This window comes from Sinohyriopsis cumingii, chromosome 7 (genome assembly GCF_028554795.1).
Source record: "Sinohyriopsis cumingii isolate HCF-2022 chromosome 7, ASM2855479v2, whole genome shotgun sequence".
NCBI lineage: Eukaryota > Metazoa > Mollusca > Bivalvia > Unionida > Unionidae > Sinohyriopsis > Sinohyriopsis cumingii.
The window spans coordinates 103,916,653-103,940,355 of NC_142967.1; the positions used below are offsets into that span (position 1 = coordinate 103,916,653).

The 23,703-nt window shown below is 35.2% G+C and overlaps 1 protein-coding gene across 1 annotated transcript in view; it reads left to right on the plus strand.

Annotated features, from left to right (window-relative positions):
• The first annotated feature begins 4,937 nt into the window (after positions 1–4,937).
• Positions 4,938–23,703, plus strand: part of LOC149795852 (uncharacterized) — a 35,024-nt gene continuing 16,258 nt past the window's right edge. Inside the window, exons 1-5 of the mRNA XM_089963867.1 lie at positions 4,938–5,164; positions 6,726–6,796; positions 9,086–9,144; positions 12,801–13,986; positions 19,969–21,072. Of these exons, the coding sequence (XP_089819993.1) occupies positions 4,938–5,164; positions 6,726–6,796; positions 9,086–9,144; positions 12,801–13,986; positions 19,969–21,072 (2,647 nt within the window). The remainder of the gene's footprint in view (positions 5,165–6,725; positions 6,797–9,085; positions 9,145–12,800; positions 13,987–19,968; positions 21,073–23,703) is intronic.

Here is a 23,703-nt window from a genome sequence, read left to right on the forward strand (position 1 = left end):
CCTGTCTGATGTCTAGTATTGGCGCAGTGGTAGTTAATCTTAAAATTCTTCTTATCTCTGTTCCTAAATATCAACATAGGGTTTTCACCAAAAGACTTTTCAGGATGTGAAATTGATCCTATTATGAATATGATGCTGATCTACCATCCAATATGGCAGCCATCTTAAACATCTTATTGCATTTGTACTTGTCACAACTCCCACTGAATAGATGAGCCAGCTGATGTCCTACTGTCAGAAGGGAAAAATACCTCTGTTTAGACTAAAGTTATTCTTAATGATCATGAATCGCAGTTGATAAATGTGAGCAGAAATCTATTGCAGTGACAATTAACACCAAATACATTTACGTATAATTCAGAATTAATACAGCCAGAGGATGAATCGGCAACTCCAGATAAAAAGACAAGTAGCACTGAATGCAACAGCCACTTATGTTCACAATTTATTACAAGCACCAGTAATGTCATGACATGAACAATTATAGGACATATCAGTAGATGACCCCAACTTCTTTTAAATCTAATACTTTCTGGAGATATAGAGATAATAATTGTACGTGAGATAGGAATAGCAGAGTTGCCAAGTGCCAACTGGAATGAGGCAATAGACGAAGATTTTCTTCCACCTGTTGTCACATCAAAATCTGACAGCAATCCACAGAAAGCCTTCATATCACACAGACTTCTTACAAGCACTGAGGTTATTGAAGGCAAAGAAAACAAATGGAGCACAAAAATTAAAAATCCATGAAATGATATAGAGAAAAAGGAAGAGAGAAAGTAAAAGAGTACTTGTAAATCAAATTATATGTAAAGTTATGTAATCTGAAATCTCCAAACATCTGTTTTAAATTCATTGTTGAATTCACTCTTATACAATATATTGAATAAAATTATATTTTGCATTTAATGATCTAAGTTTATTAATAGATTTACAACAAAAGCAGTCTAAATCATATCATGTTTTTGCTCTTTATTTCGGAGATAATTTCTTGCACAGAAGTAATTAGAACATCCGTAACTGCTACATCTGAACCAACACTGCTGCCATATGATGTTCTCCACTTCGAGTTATGACTGGAATATTTAATAACTTATGCCATACTTAAATTATCCAATCAGAAAGCCAGGACATTCATCATTTTGAACTATCTCTTTTGTTATGCATATCAGCTGTGATCTTCAGTGTGAAACACGATCAGGCAATGGGTGAATCTAAATTGCATGTATTCTGTTCTGTTTGAATTTCCCAGATTGACCCTACCAGTCAGCAGCTAATTTGATAATCTTGTTTTTACTGAAGAATATCAGAGATGGATTTCAATACTCTGCCATTTAAAGGAAGAAATGGTGTCTAATCTCAAATACAGTAGATTCCAGTTAATTGAGCCATTTTTTAATCAGGGCAGCCATTTATTTGGGATAAATCTTAAAGGACAAAATACATGTATACCTTTTGAACTCCTTTGCATAATTGGGGCAGCAGCTTACTTTGGGCCAAAGTCCTGATGTGTCCCAATTAACAAGAATCAACTGTATCTTGAAATTGTTTTCATCCAGTAGATATTCAGCCCTTTTGAGGGTCTCTTGTTTTAAAGACATTATCATCAGAAAATCATTAGACCTTGCCATCAAATACATTATCTTGCAATTGAAGACTTATGAGGTCCCCTGGCACAATCACATGCAGCAAATGCTCATATTTTCTGTAGGTATTCAGTTGTTAAAGTTTCTGTGTCAGTAGGATCAACAATGTTCATGGTTGAAAAAAATTGTACCAAACATAGTAAATACATTTACCATAGGATGTGAAATATTGCAACTGATGCTGAGGCCAGGAGGTCAAGAATAAAAGGTAAAACTCAATTCATCAGGTGGTTTATTTGTTTGGGTGGGTGGATCATGTGTGTCTGGATAGGCATTAGACTTTGAACTTGGACCATCCATGCATCCTTGGTGATAATTGAATCAGAAATTGAAGATCAAAGTCATAAATTTATTGTTGCAAAAACAAGAATTGTGAGGGAGTGGGTAATGTTTGCCACCAGTAGAATGAGTCTGTTTCTTTTATTTCCATACATGGCTTGTTAGTGGCTTTGGTACATGTTAATTTAACAGTTGAATGGGGTGATTGAAATATCAGAGGTCAAGGCCACAATGATTGTTTTATCCATGAATTTCTTAGTCCATAGTGACATGCAAAGACAATACATTTATTAATTATCAGCATCAGGGTTTGGAATGTAATTGAATAGTAAGTAAATATAACTAATCCAAGAGCAAAACCCATTTAGCTGGTGAATTCTTTATAACACATTGTTAAGTTGATTTAAAGAAAGTTAAAGAGAAGGTTAAGGTTGTCTGTCCTGTTTTCTCAATATACTATATTGGTTTAAAAGAGGCACTGTCTGCAAGACTTGTTTCAACAAAAAGAAGCACTATCTGGATGGTTTAGCACATCACAAAAAATTCAGAATTTTTTCATTTGTTTGCTCTCAGATAGTTACGAGCTTGTATTTATTCATTACAAATAGTAAATGTTATTACATGACAGTACATGCTTTTGGAGCAAAAAGAGTAAATATCTGTAATACCTTATGAGATCAATATTTTCTCGCATATGTTTTCCTTTGCTGAAGTTTACACTGATAAGGTACAATTTTTATTTCCATAATGACCACTTATATTTCCATAATGACCAATTCTGTTTCTCCTTTGAATATGTTCCCAATCCCATTATCATTAGAAAAATAAGCCCTTCTGTCTCCCAAATCTAGCCCTCCCAAAGATGAAAATTCATCATTCTGTCTATAATATATAAAGTGCAGTAACTCTTTCCCATTATCACCTCTTGATGCCTACAGGTAGCACCAGTTTAAAACTTTCACTGTGAACTGGACAAATGTAGTTTGCTTCACCTCCCAAAAACCAGTTAGATTTTGTGTTATTTTCATCCATCCATTGAGGATTGCAATTTTAAGACTTATTCTTCAGGTACAGTAGTATACTTTATGTTTTAACTTTTGACCATATTTATGTGAATTTTCTTCAACTACTTGGACTTGGTCTCTGCATCCACTGACCACATGGTTCTCCCTGCTACAATGTAATAGAATAACATGTAGATCAAGTTTGCATATGCTGTCTCTTTATTTAGCAGATGTCTCTGACATTGGTAACATTGTTAGCTATTGGTATTATTATTACATTTTCTTTCTTTATTCCTTAAGTTTGTTGTTTCAAAACATAACAATGATGACAAAGTGAATGAAGTGGGAAAAAAAGTTTCAAGGCCAGCAAGAATTCAAGTGATCCTTGCATACCCTGTATCAGGTACACATTGTCAGCTGCATGGAAGTCTGATACTTACAATGACAGAATTCAGTGGCAGAAAGACCCCCAGATGTGTATGTTGTGACTTGTCATTGTAAGAGTACATTAAAAGAACATAACACAGATCAAAGATTTCAGCTAGCTGCTCAAATGTACTGATATTTACGGTGACTGAATTCAGAGACAGAAAGACCCAGAAACGTACATGTGGTCATTATAAGATTACATGAGATGAACAACTTTAGCTTTCATTATTGTTCATTTCTGAGCATAGTCGAAGAGGTAGTGCATCTGACCTTGACATCAAGACATATTGAGACTGAGACATAATACCATTTGCATCTTTGGATAAGTATTTTGAGATTAAATGACAGATTGATAAAGATTGTAATGAGAATCAGAAGAGATGGCGCAATAACCAAGTGTAAGAAAGTCCATGATGCCTGGCTTAGTGCTTGGAATATGACCTTTTCTTGGATTGCAAAATTATGCCTCACTCTGTTGGGCCAACAAGAGCTCTGTGTCAATGGGAAATGTGGAAAATTAAACTCAGTGACAACCACTGGTTCTTTTTACCTACAAAGTGCCACATTTTCTGGGAGGACACTGCAACTTTTGCTGGTGGGACCCCTATATTTACCAAAATAGGAGTCCTGGACTCCTAATTTAAAAATTCTAGTGAGACCTCTGCGTCATGCAGTATGTTTTGCTAATTGATCAGAGACCACATGGTTGACAGTACTAGGGAAATGTTCAAAGAATAAGGAGTGACCAGGAAAATCAAAGTCTGCAAGTATTGATGCATCGAGTAAGGGTGTCCCAGAAATTGTTAATGTTGTTAACAATTATCATTTTGTTTTCTTTATTCCTTTGTCATTTCAGAACACAACAATGACAACAAAATGTACATTGAATACAACAGGCGATGACAGAGTTGATTTTTTCTAACAAACTTTTCCATTTCCTTCTGTCTTCTTCTGTCCTTGCCAAAAATTTCAACACTATGCCACTTGCCAGAGATCTTATTGATAGATCCCTCCATTTATCTATCATTACCACTTCACAGGTAATGCTGCCGTCTACACTATCAGCTCTATGACCAACTCCAGTACTAACAGATTCTGATTTTGATGAGCTGTCTATACTGGTCTGACTGCATACTACAGATATGGCCATTTACTCACAGCTTGCCTTCTGGGATGGTACTGTGACAGCCTTAGAGAAGATGGCCACTCATCTATACTTCTGGGTATGCATTATATGGATGTAGATCTTGATCACAGACAGCATGACCAACACACTGAGTATGGGGATAAAATTGATGAGAGCTCACACTCAGATCCCATCATGGAGAGGACCTAAGTATAACTTTAAAATGGCTATAGAAGAAATTTATTAAGCATTGTCAAACTCAGGTCCACCACCTCCCTTTTCTACACCAGCTTACAGGATCAAGGCCTCAGTTGATACTGATGATGAAGAAATCAACCCCTTTTTATGTCTTCTCCCGCATTTTGGAAAATTCAAGGAAATTGCAGAGAGACTTGCTGCCAAGATCATTCCAAAGCATTTTTTTCTTAAAGTCAAATACCAGTGTCGTTTATGACTCACTCATATAGAACTCATGCAGGTGCCTATTCTATAGATCTTCCATTGTTGGACAAGAACTACGCCAAGGTCAATATGACTTCACTTACTGTAAGATGGATAAAAGAGATATGCATGCCACTTCAGAGCATTCCACTTCACAACATTGCTGTCATGACTTCCTTGCTAGATTTAATACTGGCAATGAACATACCTGGGAGTCAATGGCTAGAATATCTAAGGTAGTAAACCAGACAGCCTGCCATGCCATAATGAATGCTTTGACTACTTCCACTATAGGATGCATGCTTACATTTTAACCTGCCCTCGCCTCGTCACAAACTGACCCCATGATCAACTCCCTCTGGATCACTTTAATGTTCGGTGGCAAGCTACAGGAAGTACAAAGGCATTTAGCCCAGGAACTGCACCTTTAGTCCAATAAATCAGTCACCCAAATCTGTGTTGATACTGATGGATGATATGTGGGTCTGATGTCACCTGTTCATTAATATGTGCGATTTTGCTGCATGCAGATCTTTCCGGAACAAAGCTGCGTACACTTTAGACACATGCCAGTAATTGGGTATAATCATATTTAATGCAAAATTCAAAATGGCCACAGGATAGAGGGTAGTGCTATTTCACATGGATTTACAAGTCACCAAATATAGAACTTGCTTCGAAAATGTAATGTACACCACCAAAAGAACCCTTCAGCTGACATTAGCTCCACAGTTGTGCAAAATACCGATAAGTATATAAAATGTACACCGATATGGGCAGCCACTGTTGACTGCAGATTTTTGCATGTTCTAATGAATAGGTGATATCAGCCCCTAAACTGCCAATCATTATCATTACAGGGGGTTGATTTATCAGCCTACTGCTCCTCCATCTCTCTACACCACAATTACAATTACTTATACTATTAAGGGCTACCAGCCTATGTCATAGCGAAGATATCTCTGATTTGTTGTCTACTTTGACCTACATAGGTCTAAATCACTCATATATTTCCTAAGTGGAATTTTATCTGGGTTTTGACTTGGCTGAATTCAAAATATTGGTTTGATGGTCAGTTGGCATGCACAGTCAATCTTCTCAAGTGCTTATCTTTGAGACTTGGCACCACAACAACACACTCTGGTAGGCCCAGTCTCAATTGCACAAGCAGCTACCAGACCCAGTTAACATCAGCACAACCTCCTGATAAACACCTGTGCAGCTTTCACTAGATTCATCTGAAAATTGTATTTGGTAAGAAGATCTCACTATTTATTCTTTCCAGACTTTGTCCATGTCACCTCTGGTTGTGATGCTCTCAATTAGGTGAATAGGTTAACCTTTATATAGGGAATCCAATATTCTTCCCTCAGATGATACCAGGATAGTATGTTGGGATGCTCAGATATCCCTTCACCTATTACCTCTTCTCCTAACGTTATGTAATTGGGGAACATATTCAAGGGGGACAACAAATTTTGTAGTAAATTATGTGTCTCCTCGGATACTTACTCAGTCACATTACTTTAGTACCCTCCCTGCTGTGTGAATATCCCATTTCATGATGTTCCACTCAGCTTTTAAACTAGTGCCACCTGCAGGTAGCAAGGGGAGGTAATGGGCAAGAGTTATTGCCTTTTATATATTATAGACATGAAATTTCATCATTGGAAGGGCTGGATTCAGGAGGTAGTAGGGTTTATATTCTTATCTTTGATGTGATCAAGTAAATCTTTTAGGGGAAAAACATAATTTACTGAAACATTTGCTTTCTATCACTTTATATTTTCTTTACAGCGCATTACTGTATGTTCAAGGCTTTGCTGTCAAAATGAATTCATCCTGTGCCTCCATAATTAGGGAGATGTGTGCTGTCCAAATAATGTATGGCAGTGTTAAGGGAGATAAATGCAGTCCAGATAATATTTGGCAATGATTAGGGAGATTATGCTGTCCAAATAAATTATGGCAATATTAAAGGAGATTTGCAGTCTAATGTCTAGCAGTGTTAGGGTATGTCCAAACAGTGTATGGTAATGCTACAGGATATATATATATATACATTGTCCAGATAATGTATGGCAATGTCATGGGAAACATATGCTATGCCGATAATGTATGGCAATTTTAAGGGAGATATATTCAGTCCAAGTAATATATGGCAGGTTGAATGACCTTTAATGTTATACTATTTGAAGTTGTATTGTTTTTCTTGCTCATCATGTTGAGGCCTTTTCTGATCTTCTGGTGAAGAGAGGTTTAATTTTATTTTACCCATTTTACTTTCATTCATTGGTTACACATTCACCACTAAGCTATCTCATAGGTCCTATTTCACTTACACCAAACAACGATGTAGGTCCTGTTGATGTGACTGCTCTGGTGACCTAGTGGTTAGAACGTTCGCCTCAGATGCATGAGGTCACTGGTTCGAACCCCCGCCAAGTCATGCCAAAAGATTTATAAAAAATAGTACTAACAGCTGCCTTGCTAGGCACTCAGCGTTAAAAGGTTAGTGTTAGGACTGGTCGACTTGGTGTCATGGTAATGTGACTGGGTGGGACATTATTCTACATGTCTGCAGCATGATACCCCAGTGCTAGACATCACTATAAACTGCCACACTGCAGACATCATAATGATATAACTGAAAAATTGTTAAAGCTACGTTAAAAACAAAATCGCACACACATGCGATCTATTTTTTGTGCAAGAACTATTTTTTAATTTTTTTGATTAAGTTTGCAACACCATCCATACCTTGAACCTCATTTTCCCCTACACTAAACAGAATTGAATATGATGATACATATCCAGGAAAGATAGATTCATTACACCAAATGTAGGCAACTGTTTAATTTTCACACTTGAATGACTTTCTGATTTTCAGCTGTTCATTCTTCATACTCTTCTTTATAGTTGATCCTATATTCCACACTTGCATACAATTTGCATGCATATCTCAGGTAAGAGTAACTTGCCCATGCTGTATTTATACCACTTTCATTTTTTAACTCCACACCTGACCTACTTTGCTATTTTGAAATGTTTGTTCATCACACACTCCATTATCGCTTTGACCATATTGCACCTAAAGGTATAAAAATCAGTATGAATCTCAGGAAGAATAATTCAACTTTACCAAAGTAGGTCACTGAGACTGACCTTTTTCATGTATGACCAAAGAGTATTTCATCTCATATCTTTGACATTAGGAGTCTTACATCCATCAGTATGGACTTGTCTTTATAAATTCAGAATAGGAATTGTGTGAACAGATTTCCTGTTTTGTTGAGATACTTTATCATACTAAAATGATTTCCAGCATTTATCTTAAACACTGCATGTCCAGCTCTCATGAAACCTTACATACACTGTATAATGCATTTTTGATGGTACTGTAACTTTAAAAGATAGGTCACTGTTTCTTACTTTTTATGCTTGATTTTATTTCATCACTAAGCCAGATTGCACAATATTTTAAAAAGTGTCAGCGTAATATTTGTAATGTTGATGTAACTTAAGTAAATTGCAGTATTGAAATGATGGTTACTGTAATCAAAGAAACTCAGAGTGACATTTTGAGAGACTTGATCTAGTATATATTCTTAATCCATATGTCTGACGCTATAAAGTGTCCTTGGACATAATATAAGCTACAATTTCCTGTTTATGTGCATGCAAATCTAGCTTGAAAATACAATTTAAAGTATGATTGTCCAGAAATTGTGTTCAAAAATAAATTGCTAGACAAAGAAACCTCATGTTGTTCTTATTGTTGTTGGGTTTATTAGTATTTTTTATCACATGATAGGCTATTCATGATGGCCAGTATATCTGGTTGTGGAAGAACCTGGGAAGAACCACCAACTTATGGGATAACTACCAGTAAGCTTTCTCACATATCCACATTAGCTGAGCCCAAGACTTTAACCCACACCAACAGAGGTGAGAAAGAAGTGATCCATGACAGTGAGTGCTTTAGACCACTCTGCCACCTGGTGCCCCAATACCTGCTAGTAATTCAGTATCCTCCAGTCATAAAACTCTGTAAGATGCATTATCCAGATTTAGATATAAATTTATGGCATTGATATGATATCTCAGCATAGTGGTTATTTGTGATATTCAGCCATGATGCTTTCTTTTCTCTCCAGATGTTAAAGCATTACAACATTGGATAAAACCATTTGAAGTTGAACGACTGAAAGCAAAGGTACAGTTCAACATTTCATAGTTTTCATGTTGCAGTTTTGTAATTCTGTGTATTTTGATATAAAGATATACAGTCATTAAATATTTGATTGAAGCAGTAACTTGCCTATAAGTATTCAGTGTATATTATTGTTGTTGTTGTGGTTGTGGCAATGCCATTTTCAGCACATGATAAGCTGTACATGCCAGCCAGTATATATCTGGTGGAGGAAGAACTTGGGAAAGCAACAGGAAGAACTACTGACCCAAGGGAAGCTACTGGTAACCTTTCTTATGTATCCATACTGGTTAAGCCTGAGGCTTGAACTCACATGCACGGAGGTGAGATGTCAGTGATTTGTAAAGGTAAGCACCATACACCACTCTGCCACCTAGGATTGGGTATATTATTGTAATTTACTGGTAAGTTATTTATGAGTTCTGTTTTCACTTACATCATTACACAAGATCTGTCCATATTGAGAAAGTTATATATATATATATATATATATATATATATATATATATATATATATATATATAATCAGACCTTAGTAAAGTATCCACCAATGTGAAAAGACCAAACTATTATACACAGGTGACCTCTGATTGCATGTTCACCTTTTAAACTTGGCTTTTGAACAACGATACACTCAATTACCATGATGGTGATGATGATTATTATTATTATTTTTATTATTATTATTAATATTATTATTAAAGCAATTGGCATAAGTTCATCTTTAAAAAATTAATCTGGTGAAAAGGGTTTGATTCATAGAGTTCTTTAACCTTCCCTCTGTTTATTTTTCATGCAGTAGTTTTTCCTGTTTATAATAATGGGGTAGTTAGCTCAGCATAAGCAACCTGTATATTGCTACTGGAATGTTCTGGCTCAGAAGTAATTGGCCTAGGCCATATATATAATGTATCAACCCAATGAGTGATGCCATTGGTCAGAAACTTGTGATATCTTTTAAACTGAGGTATTGTTCTATCTATTCCAGTATTTATTAGCAAATGTGCAAATAGTTTTGTCCTCAGATCTTTGTTCTTGCAGAATTTGGGAGAGCATTCATTATATGCAATAATGATAGTAGTATTGCTCGATTATTAAATTAAATAGAGTTACCTAATCATTAAATGTTTGTTAACGTCATCTCAAACATGGATGGATATTTGATGATGATCAGGTATGTACATTGTGACCATCTGGTCATTATTCTAAGACTACAATGCATCTTGCACATATGGTGTTAGACGGACTTTTCCATGCTATTATACCACATCAACTGTTTGTTCTATTTTACATACAGTAAGCACAATTCAGACAGAAATGAACAGTATTTGAAAGCTGACTTTGATTGTTCACATTTTATTATATAATAAAGTGAAATATCATGACTTACTGGCAAAATATTTTTTTTTCTTCTTCATTTCAACAGTTTCACAAGCTATACATAACTTTTGTGGGTGGGGGAAATAACCACTGAGATTAGGTGAATGCTATACTGTATAAAGATGACCATAGTGGCAGGTTTGACTACATCTATATCAGTGACCAAGATGTTTTTGATATCCTGTCAGACATGTCATTTGTGGTGGAAGGATATGTTAGCATGACAACTTTTAACAGTGTATTTAGTCTTTAATGAAACTAAATATCACTGAAATAAATCAGTAAAAAAAACTATGTAATTTCAATGCCACTCTTGTTTGCACTCAGCAAGCTTGAATAATAAACTCAAATCTACAAAGTGTCATAAATTGCATCATTTAAAATACATCTTTTCCATGTGTGTATTTCTTTTTTTAATAGCAACAACTAATTCATCCCATTATGTATCTCACTTGTCAGTGATAGAGAAGATCTAACAACAAGATCATTGATTTGAAAACCTCTGTAATGCTTTGAAATAAGTTAATTTAATATCCTTCACTTAATTATGACTGAAAATTGATGTAGTTTGAAGCTGTGTTATCATGTACAATGATTAGGTAACCTTCTAGGAGGGTTAATTATCAAATGGTTCTTGACTTTTATTTCAAGTGAACATATTTAAGTTAATCATTCCAAATTCTTAAGCACAAAATATTTTATTTGTTTGTGTCATGTTATCCGCAGCAAAACTATTGAAAAATCTTCTCAGTTAAACCTTGGTATATACAGTACTTGGCATTCAGAATCATTCTGTCCATTTACTCCATTTTCTCACTGCTACAGAATATTCCCCATGTCTGTTGAGATGTTGTTTATTTGAGTCTTTCAAACATAAAATTTTTTTGGCAAGAACTTTTGAACTCACTCAGCTTTTATAGAGTCAGATAACTTTTACATTTACTCTTTATGTGATGACATGTTCAACTTTTATAATGACATATTCCAATGTTGTTAATTGGTACTACAATCTAATGATGCAGACAAAACATTTTTAGAGCAGACAAAATGCCTTGTTTATAAAGAAATTGGTAAATGAATGTGGTAACTGCTACATGACTATTGAGTCTTTGCCTGATACTCTTTTTTGTGTACGGTTAATTTCTCTTTGTGCAAGTCCAAAAACGCTCTATTTAGCCTACAGTGACCAAGTTATGATCTTGACAGTTACAGGTAAAACCCATTATAACATGATTCATTATAATGCAATGGCAGCCTAGCTCGTATTTTTTAATTTAAGGTGACCTCCCTTTTTAACATCCTAAGTACATGCTCTCGGAAAAGCCAATTATTCATATCCCTAGTAGATTTTTAATCACAGCACTGTATTTATTGTTGCCATAACTTCCTAAATTTTCTAAAACATTGCGATATGTCATCCGGAGGTTGGTTAAAACTGATGACATTGAAATTTCAATGCACACTTTCTATGGGGAAGTTTTTGGAGAAATTTTTTTAATGCAATCCCGCTTTTATCATGATGTTATTCTTTGGACCCTGAGTATCGCATTGTAACAGGTTTTACCTGTACCTCCGGTTTTAATCGTGAAAGAAAGCTCAGCAGATGTGTGAAGCCCAAAGCCCTATTGCAACATTGTCAAGCCCATTTCCCATAAACATTAGCATTTGTAGATATTGGTATATTAGCCATAGTGGTACATATTATAATGTATTTTAACCAACAATTATCAAAGTAATGAAAATATGACATCTGGACACAGACATTGAATAGATAATCAGATTACTTACCTTACCATATGAATTAAATATTGGTTTTGGACACAGATAAAATGTAGCCATTTGTAAGCAGTACATTTGACTTTTTGGGACTAATATTGTAGTTACATGCCACATGCTAGGGGTGGCCACCTACATGGGGTACATTTTTACACAAACTTTTTGATGCCAAAGAGAAATGAAAATAGAGGAGGTGGCCACCAGTGAAGGGAGCTGTATAAGAGGGGAACAACTGTTCTTGTTTTATTAAATAAGATGTATTTATTCACTAATAACTCAAATTTTACAAGTGTTTGTAATTTATAGTATCACTTATCTGATAGTGTATCAAATGTATTGGACAGAAATGATTTGGTAATTGTTTATGCCCAAAAAATTCAGAAGCATTTTTTCTGCAATGACCTGGTGTAGTTGGACCCATTGAAAATGACACATAGTACTGTATAAGTACATTTTTAATTTACTGTCAATATTTCACAAATGTATTCTTACATCTACTTCAGGAGGTGGACTTCCTTGTTCCTGGTGATTTAGTGGAGAGAGCACATAAAACAGGTCAAATGAAAACACTTATAACCAATTTAAAAGAAATCTATGGAGTTGAGGTCAGTAAACAAGGTGACAAGATCTATATGCATGGGGTATCTACTCAACAGATGGTTATTGCAAAAAAATATCTGGGTCAGTTTTTGAACAAAAGCAGCAATATGAAACAAAACAGCACAATAATGTATTCAAGCATGCCTGATGAGAAAACATACAGCCAGATTGATAAATTAAACAATGTGGCTGTAGTGGAATTCAGGGCATTGGAGATTCTTGAACATGGCTTTGAAAGGCTAAAAAATACACAGCTTTCATGGCATGATGGTGCTATTTTAATAGATGGACCAGCATCATTAACACCTAGTGTCAAAGAAAAATTAAACAGTCAATTAATGACTCTTAGAAACCAACAATCTGAAGAGATTTCTCTAGATAAAGAGGAAAAGAAAGTTGTAGAAGATGTTATGAGAGAAGTGCAGTCAGAAGACATAATTTGTATTTGTGATGAGAGAAAGAGTCATGTGGTTGTGTACAGTGACAAACAAGAAAACATCATGAAATTTAAGCACAAGCTCAAACTTAAAAGCGGAAAGTTGAAGGAAAGTGTGAGGAGCAGGAAACGGTTTGCTGAAAATCGCTCTTTGTCAGAAGCTTCTCCAGGAAAGTTTAGTTCATCATTTAGTTCAACAGAAATGAGACAAGAATTTTCATGGTCCAAGGATGATTCTGATCTAGTAGTATTTTACACAAAAGAAAATATTAAAGTATATGTATATATAGCTGACATTCTTAATCTTCCAGTTGATTGCATTGTGAATGCTGGTAATTACAATCTGCAGCATGGAGGTGGGGTTGCCAAGGTGATAGCAGATGCTGCAGGTCCCGAACTGGTCCAGGAAGGGAATGCAATAATCAAGAAGAAAGGAAAAATCACAGTTGGTTGTCAGGTGACCACAACTGCAGGTAGACTTCCGTACACATGTGTAATCCACACAGTGGGACCATGCTGGTCAGATTATGAACCACATGATTTTCAGAGAGTAAAAGATTGTGAGAATGATTTGTATAATGCCGTCTATGGATGTTTCATTGAAGCTGAAAAGATTGGCCTTTCTACAATTGCATTGCCAGCAGTTAGTTCAGGTAATTTTAGTTCTTTTGGTCTTCTTGTAAAAATGGTACTAACAGTTGCCTCACTTGGCACTTGGCATTAAGCGGTTAGTGTTAGGACTGGTCAGCCTGCTGTCAGGATAATGTGACTGGGTGGGACATTATGCTACATCTCTGCGGCATGATGCTTCAGTACTAGACATCACTATAAACTGACACACTGCAGACATCATAGCGATATGACTGAAAAATTGTTAAAGCTACATTAAGAATCTAAATCACACACACACACAAACAAAATAACTTATGGAACATTTTAATGTTATTTGTTGGATAGATAGTGATGACATTGAAACATTACAACATAAATACTATTACCTTTCTGTCTGTATGGAGGATGATTGCAGGTTAGTTATTTCTGGCCTTCTAAATGCTTCATGTTTTAATTCCTAATCTCCTTTTTTTTTACCTGTCATTGTGGGACAGACTTCAAACTCAGTTATATCATATAGTATGGAAGAGCTCTTGCAATTAGTAGTCAAAGTCCAAGGTCTATGATTAAAAAAGCATCTTTGTATATTTATGTCAGGTATTAGTCTTCCTAACTATGGTAAAGCAAGCTGACATCAATTAAAAAAAATACAGAAATTGTTATGTCCATAATCTCCCAGTTTTTGTATCTGCAGAATTTGCCCATTATTTTACAAGCTTCATGAAGTCAAATACATTTTGCAAGCCACTCCAATTTATACAGGAAGAAATAAAGATATTTTTTCTTTAAGGGATGTTAAAAATATGCCTCATGAAAGTTTAAAGCTGCGTATATAATTGCTACTGATACAGTAAAATCTATCTTGAGAGGTCACCATATCTGCCAGCAAAAAGAGACAGTATTGTCTCATGATAGGTTTGTGCATGACCAGTTTTCAAGGTCAAAATTCAACAGGGCTTAGAAAACAAAAAATACTGTACAATCATGCATTTTATTCTTCATTCGCAGTTCTTGTTAAAATATTAATCGTTTCATTGAAAATAATTTATATAGCAAGATATACATCAGTCATAAAACTTTCACATTTATATTTGAAGGTCACATGTATTTTCATATCAACTACAGAACTGACTACCATATTTTAGTGTGTATAATGTAAACTGATATATAGGGTGCACCCCAAGTTTGGACTAGAATGAGGGAGGAAAACTTAATGTTATGACTCTATAGTCAAAAGCGGTGTCACAGAAAGAAGTGAAACCAACACATTTTGTAAACTTAACAAATAATTTAATTGTTAGCTAAAAAAAATGAAAATTTAAGAGGAACGTACACATAATGAATTTAATCCAAAACAGTCCTGAAAAGTTCTAATCACGTCCAAAAAGACTGAAATATTCTGCATAAATTTTAGATACAAAAATATACTGGTCCACCAACAGCCCTGATGTGTCAAAATGGTATTGTCCAGACATTAAATAATTCTCAGTAGTCCTAGAATAATATTATAGTCCAACAAATACTTTCTATTTCCACTGAATAATCCAAACAAATGTTTCCTCTCAAGCAATATCTAAATACAAGATAAAATACATTTGCAGACTTGATGTTACAACAAAAACACAAGAAATAAGGTACTTATATGAAGATGTAAAAGGTAAAATACATATTTTCCCCTACATATTATATTATATAATAGCAGATTGCAAATCTCAATATCATAAAACAGCTTAAGTGATCTAGCTCAGTCAATGGGAAATAGTTCTTCTAAGAACCAATCTGACTGACCTGTCCAGTGAGAAAAAGCCTGAAACTTTTCAATATATTTATTAATATTTTTATTATTAGTAACTGTAAAAACTGTAAACACCTAATTAACCATCTATTTATAGCTTCTCTGCAATTTTATGTTTTTAATATCTCAAAATAGAACCTATGCACATACAAAATTTCAACCAAAGATAATCACTACAATTCACAGTCATTACACTTAGTTCTCTCATATATCATAAATGTGATATAATACCTTATACAATCTTTATAATTTTGCTCTACTTTCATCGATGTGACAAAAGTCATCCATTTTTGATAGTGAATGATAAAACATGGCAATATTGAAAGTATATTGTGCCGATTTTATGGATGGCCTGTAAAAGGATAGTTTTAGGTTCACGTTGTTAATGTCTATGCAAAGCCTTCATATTCCTCTCTGTTGTCATCTTTGTCAAAAAATCACTTTATGTTATCATTTGTCATGGTGTTGCTGCATAATAACTCCCATCTTGATCTTCATCCTCTGGGTGGTGTTCATGCTTAGCATTGTGCTCCCTCAGGATGTCGTCCTCATTCCCATCCATTTTATTTGAGATGTGGCACTTTTTGAAGGCATGGATGATGATGCTTGAATTTAGATTGGCCTATACATCAACTACGTACTGGCAGATATCAGTCAGTTCAGGTTTCCTCATATTTCACGTGTTATAAATGTGTGCTAGTCGCCAGCATGCCACTCATTTCATTTCCTTCTGAGCATGGGTGTCATGGGCTTGTTGATGCTGAAATCCAAGGGCTTGAGCATTGATGTCCTACAACCAGCAGTTAGGTCCAGAGTGGTCTGATAGTCTGTATTTAACAGGTCCTTGACATGGTCTGACTTGTGGCATCAGAAGGCATACAGAATTAATAGACTTTTTCTGGTATTACTCCCAAGCCATTTTTCTCATATGTTTTTTTAACTATTCCTTTATTAATGCTTTGTTCATCCATCCCTTGTCCGGGCATTTGATGATGATCACCTTCAGCCAATCTGCACACTTTGGAAGTGTCTTTCTCTTCAAAATAACGATGGAGGAAGCTTTCCACCATCAGCAGTATAGGGAAGCATCACCACATCACCATAAGATGATTTTTCTCATCAGTTAGGGTTATGCTGATGGTGCTGGTCCAATTTATATGGACAGTGATGTTAGATGGAAGAGCTAATGTCATGGATACTGGTCAGCATATCCTATCTGGCTCAACTCAAACTTCAGTCTTTTGTACTGTTTAATGATGACTCTTTGGAATTCTAGTAGTTTGTCCTCATAAACATGGCAGCTTCTGAGCAATACATGTGCATTACTGAATTGTTAAGTCATTATCATAAAAATGTGTATACTCAGATCACAGAACCCTCTTGTAGTCAATTATTTTCTTCTGTTTTGCAACCAGCTTTACCTGAAAGCAAATCTCTGTCATGGATACTGAGATTCCTTGTCTTTTCTATACATGACCTATTCAAGGACTCCACTCCCAATATCCAGATACTTTGTGCCTGCCCCTCTGTCTGCCTGTTTTATTCTCGGGATTTTCAAAAGTCTTTCTTTCATTCTTCTCCACGCACTTACAAAACATTCTACTACATTGAATTCCCTCCCTGTGAACCAATGATACAAAATCATTAGACAGAATTAATCCATCCACAAACAAAATAAATTTATGGTGAATCAAAAGCCAAAGGCATAATTCACTGATGACATAAGAGATTAATTTGATAAACAAATGGTGTAAAGTATGAACTTTGGTGAAGAGATGATGGCTTGGTGTTTGAGCTATAATAACTGTAACATAAAACAGTCTGCACTTTGCCAACAGACCCTCCTATAAGCGGACTTGGTTACAAATGATTAAATAAAACTTTAGTAGAGTTTATCTCTGTCTTTGCGATGCAATCCTTCATAGAAGTGTTGAAACACATATTTGCCTAAAAACAGTGGTTACTGATAATGCTCTGGAGGTGGTCATTCACAACAAGCCAGTTATATAATAAAATTGATTTGTGCATCATGATTTTGTTTGTAAATGACAAGTGGAAGCTCTTAGAAGATGTTTCTCTCAAAACAGGTTTTACTGTTCATATTTTAAAGTTATGGCACAGTAGAAATATTCAAATCATACTTCAGTAGATGACCTAGAAATTAGAATTTTCAGAAAAATAGTTTGTCAGATATGCTTTAATAAGTAATGCTTTTTGTCATGGGAATTAGGCAATTTATCTGTTTCATTTGAGTATGTGTGTGTGTGTGTGTGTGTGTGTATATATATAATTTGGATTTTTAATGTGGCTTTAAAAAATTTTTGATCATATCCCTATGGTGTGTGCAGTGTGGCAGCTTATAGTGATGCCTATCACTGGGGCATCATGCCACAGACATATAGCATCATGTCCCACCCAGTCACATTATCTTGACACCAGGCTGACCAGTCCTAATACTAACCCCACAGTTCTGAGCGCCAAGCAATACAACTGCTAATACCATTTTTATAAGTCTTTTGGGGTATAACTCGCTTGGGATTTGAACCCATGACCTCTTGCATCCGAGGTGGGCGCTTTTAACCACTTTGGCTACTGGAGCGGTCTCAGTTTCATTTGATGCAATATACGTGTACCAGTTTGCTTCTTTACATTAACATAATCAGGATAGAAACATTATGTTTCTTGCCCTAATTTCTATAGTCTGACTATTACCAACCCATTTGTTTGTACCCCCCTACCGATTTCAATAATGGAAACCTTTAATGTGATTAAAAGTGCAAGGAACTTAGTTCATTCATTGATTTATAATTTCTAACGTTACTATGAGTAGAGTGGCCCTAACATCGTCATCATGCTTAACGGAAGTTTTCAATATAATAGATGGTCATGCTTAAGATGCATTTCCACTCTCTGGACAAGTCCATTTTCAGCAACGGGGTGTGTGGACAACTACAGATGTACATACATAAGTCGTCTGCTTCTGATATTTACAATGTCGAATCAAGCAAAGAAAAAGAATGACAAGAACAAACTTGCCTTTCACATGGATTTAACAAGCAGTTTAATTTCTATGTTCATGTGTGGAAAGGGATATATAATTGCAAAATCTTAACATTATGTAATTTACGGAATTATCCAGCAGATGCCAAATAGGATGAACTACATCATTATGTTGTCTGATGGAAATAAATTAGCCCATAGTGTATGAAATATGACGTCTTGTTATTATGGAAAGTCCATTAAGCATGAAAGGTGCAGGGGATGCCAGTATTTGTGCCATTCTGGTCACTGTCAGGTTAGAAATTATAAATCAGTCATTCAGTTGACATAATCACATTAAATGTTTTTGTTATTGAAATCTGCAGGGGGGGGTACAAACAAATGGGGATGTATACTCAGACTATACATAATTAAAGTGTTTGATATTTATTTTTGTAAAATATTCTTCTTGGTCAGAATTTGTAATTAATTGAGAAATCATATTTTTCCATGTCATTTATGTTGATGAAAATCTAAAATTGGGATCTTGCTTTGAAGACATTTATTCCTGTTTTCAATACAGTGCTGAAATTGTTAAACTCATTACAACAAAGTTACTATTTCTCATTAAAACTATATGCAGACTGTTCATTGCATGCCTTAAGATACACATACTTTAGTTCAACTTCTTGTAAAAGACTAGTCTTTATTTTATCTTTTTTCCAAAAATTAAGAGTAGCAATCTACAAAGACACATGATATCTTGCAAACATTGCTCTGTTTCATTAGATTCATTCCAACCTTTCAAGTTATACTACTCTTTTTTTCAAGTTTTCCAACATGTGAGTTTTATTCACCATTCTTAGCACACTTTCCAGTTAGATGTTGTTGATGTGGGTTTGATACCATGTTTCCACACATGCTAGGCTGTACATGGTAGCCAGTTTTTCTGGTGGAGGAAGAACATGGGAAAGCCCTGGGAAGAACCATCCACCCATGGGAAGCAATTGACAAGCTTTCTTATTTTACCAAATCTGGAACTCGAACCCACATGGACATTGGTGAGATGTTAGAGATCTGTAAAGGTGAGCTATGAAAGTTGGTCAATAGCATGAAATTATCCTGGTCCAGTGAATGGAAATATGATTCTCACCATATCAAAATCAGGATCAGCAAACTTGAGTGTTATGTCAGACTGCAAATTTTCTTTTGCATTATGTCTTGCTAACTCTGTTTTCTTTGCCTGCAGGAATATATGCTGTACCACGAGAAATGTGTGCTGTCCAGTATGCCAAAGCTGTTCTTGACTACAGCAGACAGTCTAGACAGGGACAGTCCTTGAAAGAGATACACTTCATTGACAAAGTCCCATATCTTGTTAAGCTGATGCAGGATACATTCAAAACCACATTTGAAAATGGGAAGGTACCAGATTACAACATACAAAACTATGCTGCTTGTTCATCAAGTTACCAGAGACAACAATCAAAGGAGACTGGAAGGAAGGGACATGAAAAACAAGATGTTGCAGTAAACAACAACCAGTATGAAACTACTGAACCTTACAAATTATCCCATGTGTATTGTGAACCAACAGTGAATGGGAAGGTACGAAACTGCAGTATACAAAACTCTGTTGATTTTCCATCAAGTTACCAGAAACAACAGTTAAAGGAGACGGGAAGGAAGGGACATGGAACACAAACTGTTGGAGGAAACAACAGCCAGTATGAAACTACCAAACCTAACAAATCATCTTGTGTTCATTATGATCCAGGACTGAATGGGAAGGTACCCAACTACAGCATACAAAACTATGATGCTTCTTCATCAAGTTACCAGAAACAACAACCAAAGGAGACTGGAAGGAAGGGACGTGGAAAACAAGTAAACAGCCAATATGAAACTACCAATCTGAAAAATTTGTCTCCTGTTTATTATGAACCAGTTGAGAATCATAAAAGGCATTTTGTATTCCGTATTTCAGAAAAGCCAGTTGTTCATATCTATGAAGGAGACATTCTAAAACTAAAACACATCAATGCAATAGTTTGCCCTGTTGACTCTGGAGGGTCAGGGATGGGAAGAATTTCTACAGAACTTATGGACAAAACCAAATACAGGCAAAACAAAGACAAGTGCTTCAAGAGTTGGAAACCTGACCTTGGAGATGTAGTTATAACTGTTGGAGAGGAAAATCTTTTTAATGTGATTGTTCATGTTGTGATTGAAAATAATTCACCCCAAGGGCAAGAACTAAAGACTACAGTACAAAAGTCCATTGACAATATTTTAAGGAAGACAGATGAATGCATAGGTGTGAAAACCATAGCCTTGCCTTTGTTTGGAGTGAGTAAGTATCCATTTAAATAAGTCTAAATGCTTTGGAAACAATCATTACTTTAATTGCTCCAGGGTTTTGATTGAAATTAACAACACTCCACTAGTCCAAGACTAGTAAATGTCCTATTGGACTAGTAAGTCTCATAATTGAAATACATAGTCTGATTGCTACTAAGTTTCCCATTTTGCCAGTAAGCATTTGTTTAAAGGACTAGTGAAGATTCAGATTGGTTTTAGTATTTGCCTATCCTCCACCTCCCAAAAGACAGTTTGGACCCTGCCGACTGATTTTAAAAATGAAAAGCATCAAGTATATAAGAAATTCACAAAATTGAGTCATTTTATTCGTCAGTTTATAATTTCTAACCTTATTGTCTCAATGTTGCCCCTGACGTTGTCATCTTGTTTGTGTTCCAAACCAAATGGAAGCTGTTGATGTAATCAGCTTGACAGACTGCTTGCTGCCTTTCTTGGATTGCTGGAACAGTTTGTCAGTAGAACTCCATCCAGTGTTTGCAATGTCTAGTTTTAATATTTCTAAAACAAATGAATACATTTAAAAAGCTGTAACTCATACATGCATATGTTCAAATAATGTAAACCCGAAGGTAGTGAAAATTTAAGGAATTATTCAGAGCTTATTGAAGATGGGAAACTACATAACATCTGTTGTCTAAAATAATTGACTCACCCACACAAACATGGCAACCCTGTTTGTAAAGAAACTTCAGTTCTTTTGAAACATGAACAAGATGATTGCTAGAGACCCACTGGCAATGATCATGTTTACAAATTTTAAATTGATGAATGAAATGAAGAAGTTTCATTCATTTCTATAACCTTGATGTTTTAAGTTTTAAAATTGGTAGAGGGTACAAGCTGCTCAGAAGAGGGTTAGACAAATACTGTTGTAAATATCTCAGTCTACTATTCCTTCTGACTAAAATGAAATTTATCTTGAATTTTAGACTTGTAAAGATTAGTGGCACCTTTACTTTCAGTAGGAACACATGTATGGTTGAAATAATAATGAAGTAATAGGTACTGTACTAAATTTCTTTAGGGGAGCTTCAAAGGTAGATGTCCTGAATGAGATATATCACCTCTGAGCTTTGTAAGTAAAAGAAGTATTTATTCTGAAGCAAATACTTAAATATTTTACTTATCTGTTTAGAAGATGCTCTTTATTTGAATATTGCATAAAGTAGACACACCTTATAATGCTGAGATACCCAGACTTGTAATAAACTGGGCAAAATAAATTATTTTTGAAATTTGACCCACTTTTTGAAGGAAAAGAAAGAATCTTGAATTATTTTTCTTGTATAACTCTGTCTCTTCACAAAAATTGACCCTCACCATTAATGGTTCGAAGATTTAACTAATTAAATTAAGCTGTGAAAGAGACCAAATGATGATGTTTTTTCTTTCTTTACAATTATCAGCAATATTTTAATTATTATACTGTTATATATATAATATCAATTTTGATTCAATGATTAAACATTTAATTTGTTATATATATATATATATATATATATATATATATATATATATATATATGCACACACATATGCTTTCGTTAGACATGTTTTTTCCTGAACACAATAATCCTTGGTGTAATTGTTGTATGCTTCCAACCTTGTCTGTGAATATGAATAGAATTTAGGGACTAATTGTTATCCTTGTTTATTAGGCAATTTGTATTTTGTGCAGGGATCGTCCTGGGCTTCGCCAGTGTTGCAAATTGCGATTTTTTTTCCTTAGTGGCGACAAAAATATCCCATCTGGCGATTTTTTTGGCGACATACTTTTTGGTTATTTAATTTGTACATACAATCATGGATTTGGACTGAATAAATTTAAAGCCAGAACGAAAGGAAGCCACAAACTTGACTAAGCAATGCATTGGAATCAATCTGTTACACAAACGATCCTTTGTTCTTATTGACAACCCTATCTTTACAGTGCATTGTTACATCATAATCTGCTTATGCTGAGATCTGGGCTGAGTACTGTATGCTGCGATACAGTCAATCATGCTACCGCACTATACCTACAACTGACCGACTTCTGAAGACGCGAATAGAACAGATACAGTTAATTGTATGGCTAATCCTTCTGTTTTTTTTAATACATATACCAATACAATAGTTTTGCTGAACCTTCATAGAAAATTGATAACCTTTGAAATACCGACTACTGTGTATAAATACAAAGCAAATGGAAAAAATCTCAATCACAATTACATCTGTCGCCAGTGCAGCATTTTACTCATCGATCTTTTCCTTTTGTCTTCAGTCCCATGTTACGGCTGCAGAGACTTAAACTCCGCAACAAGAAATAGCAAAAAAACACAGTTGTGCATAATTAATAATAATTATTTATTTCTCAAAATACAGGAGTGAAAGAATCCCTAAATTGGGTGTGAATTTACGCTTATATATACGTTCCAGTATTGCCAGGTGTTGACTCGTGTAAGTTTCATTCGTGGGAATGGAGATCCTATTTTGCTTGTCGAGAAAATTTATACAACATTCAGTGATCATTCTTGGGATTTAGGAAGCAATTCACTACAAGCTTTGTGAAGCTAGCCATAAAGGGGTGGGGGGTGGGGTGGGGCTGCTGAGAGACTACTGGT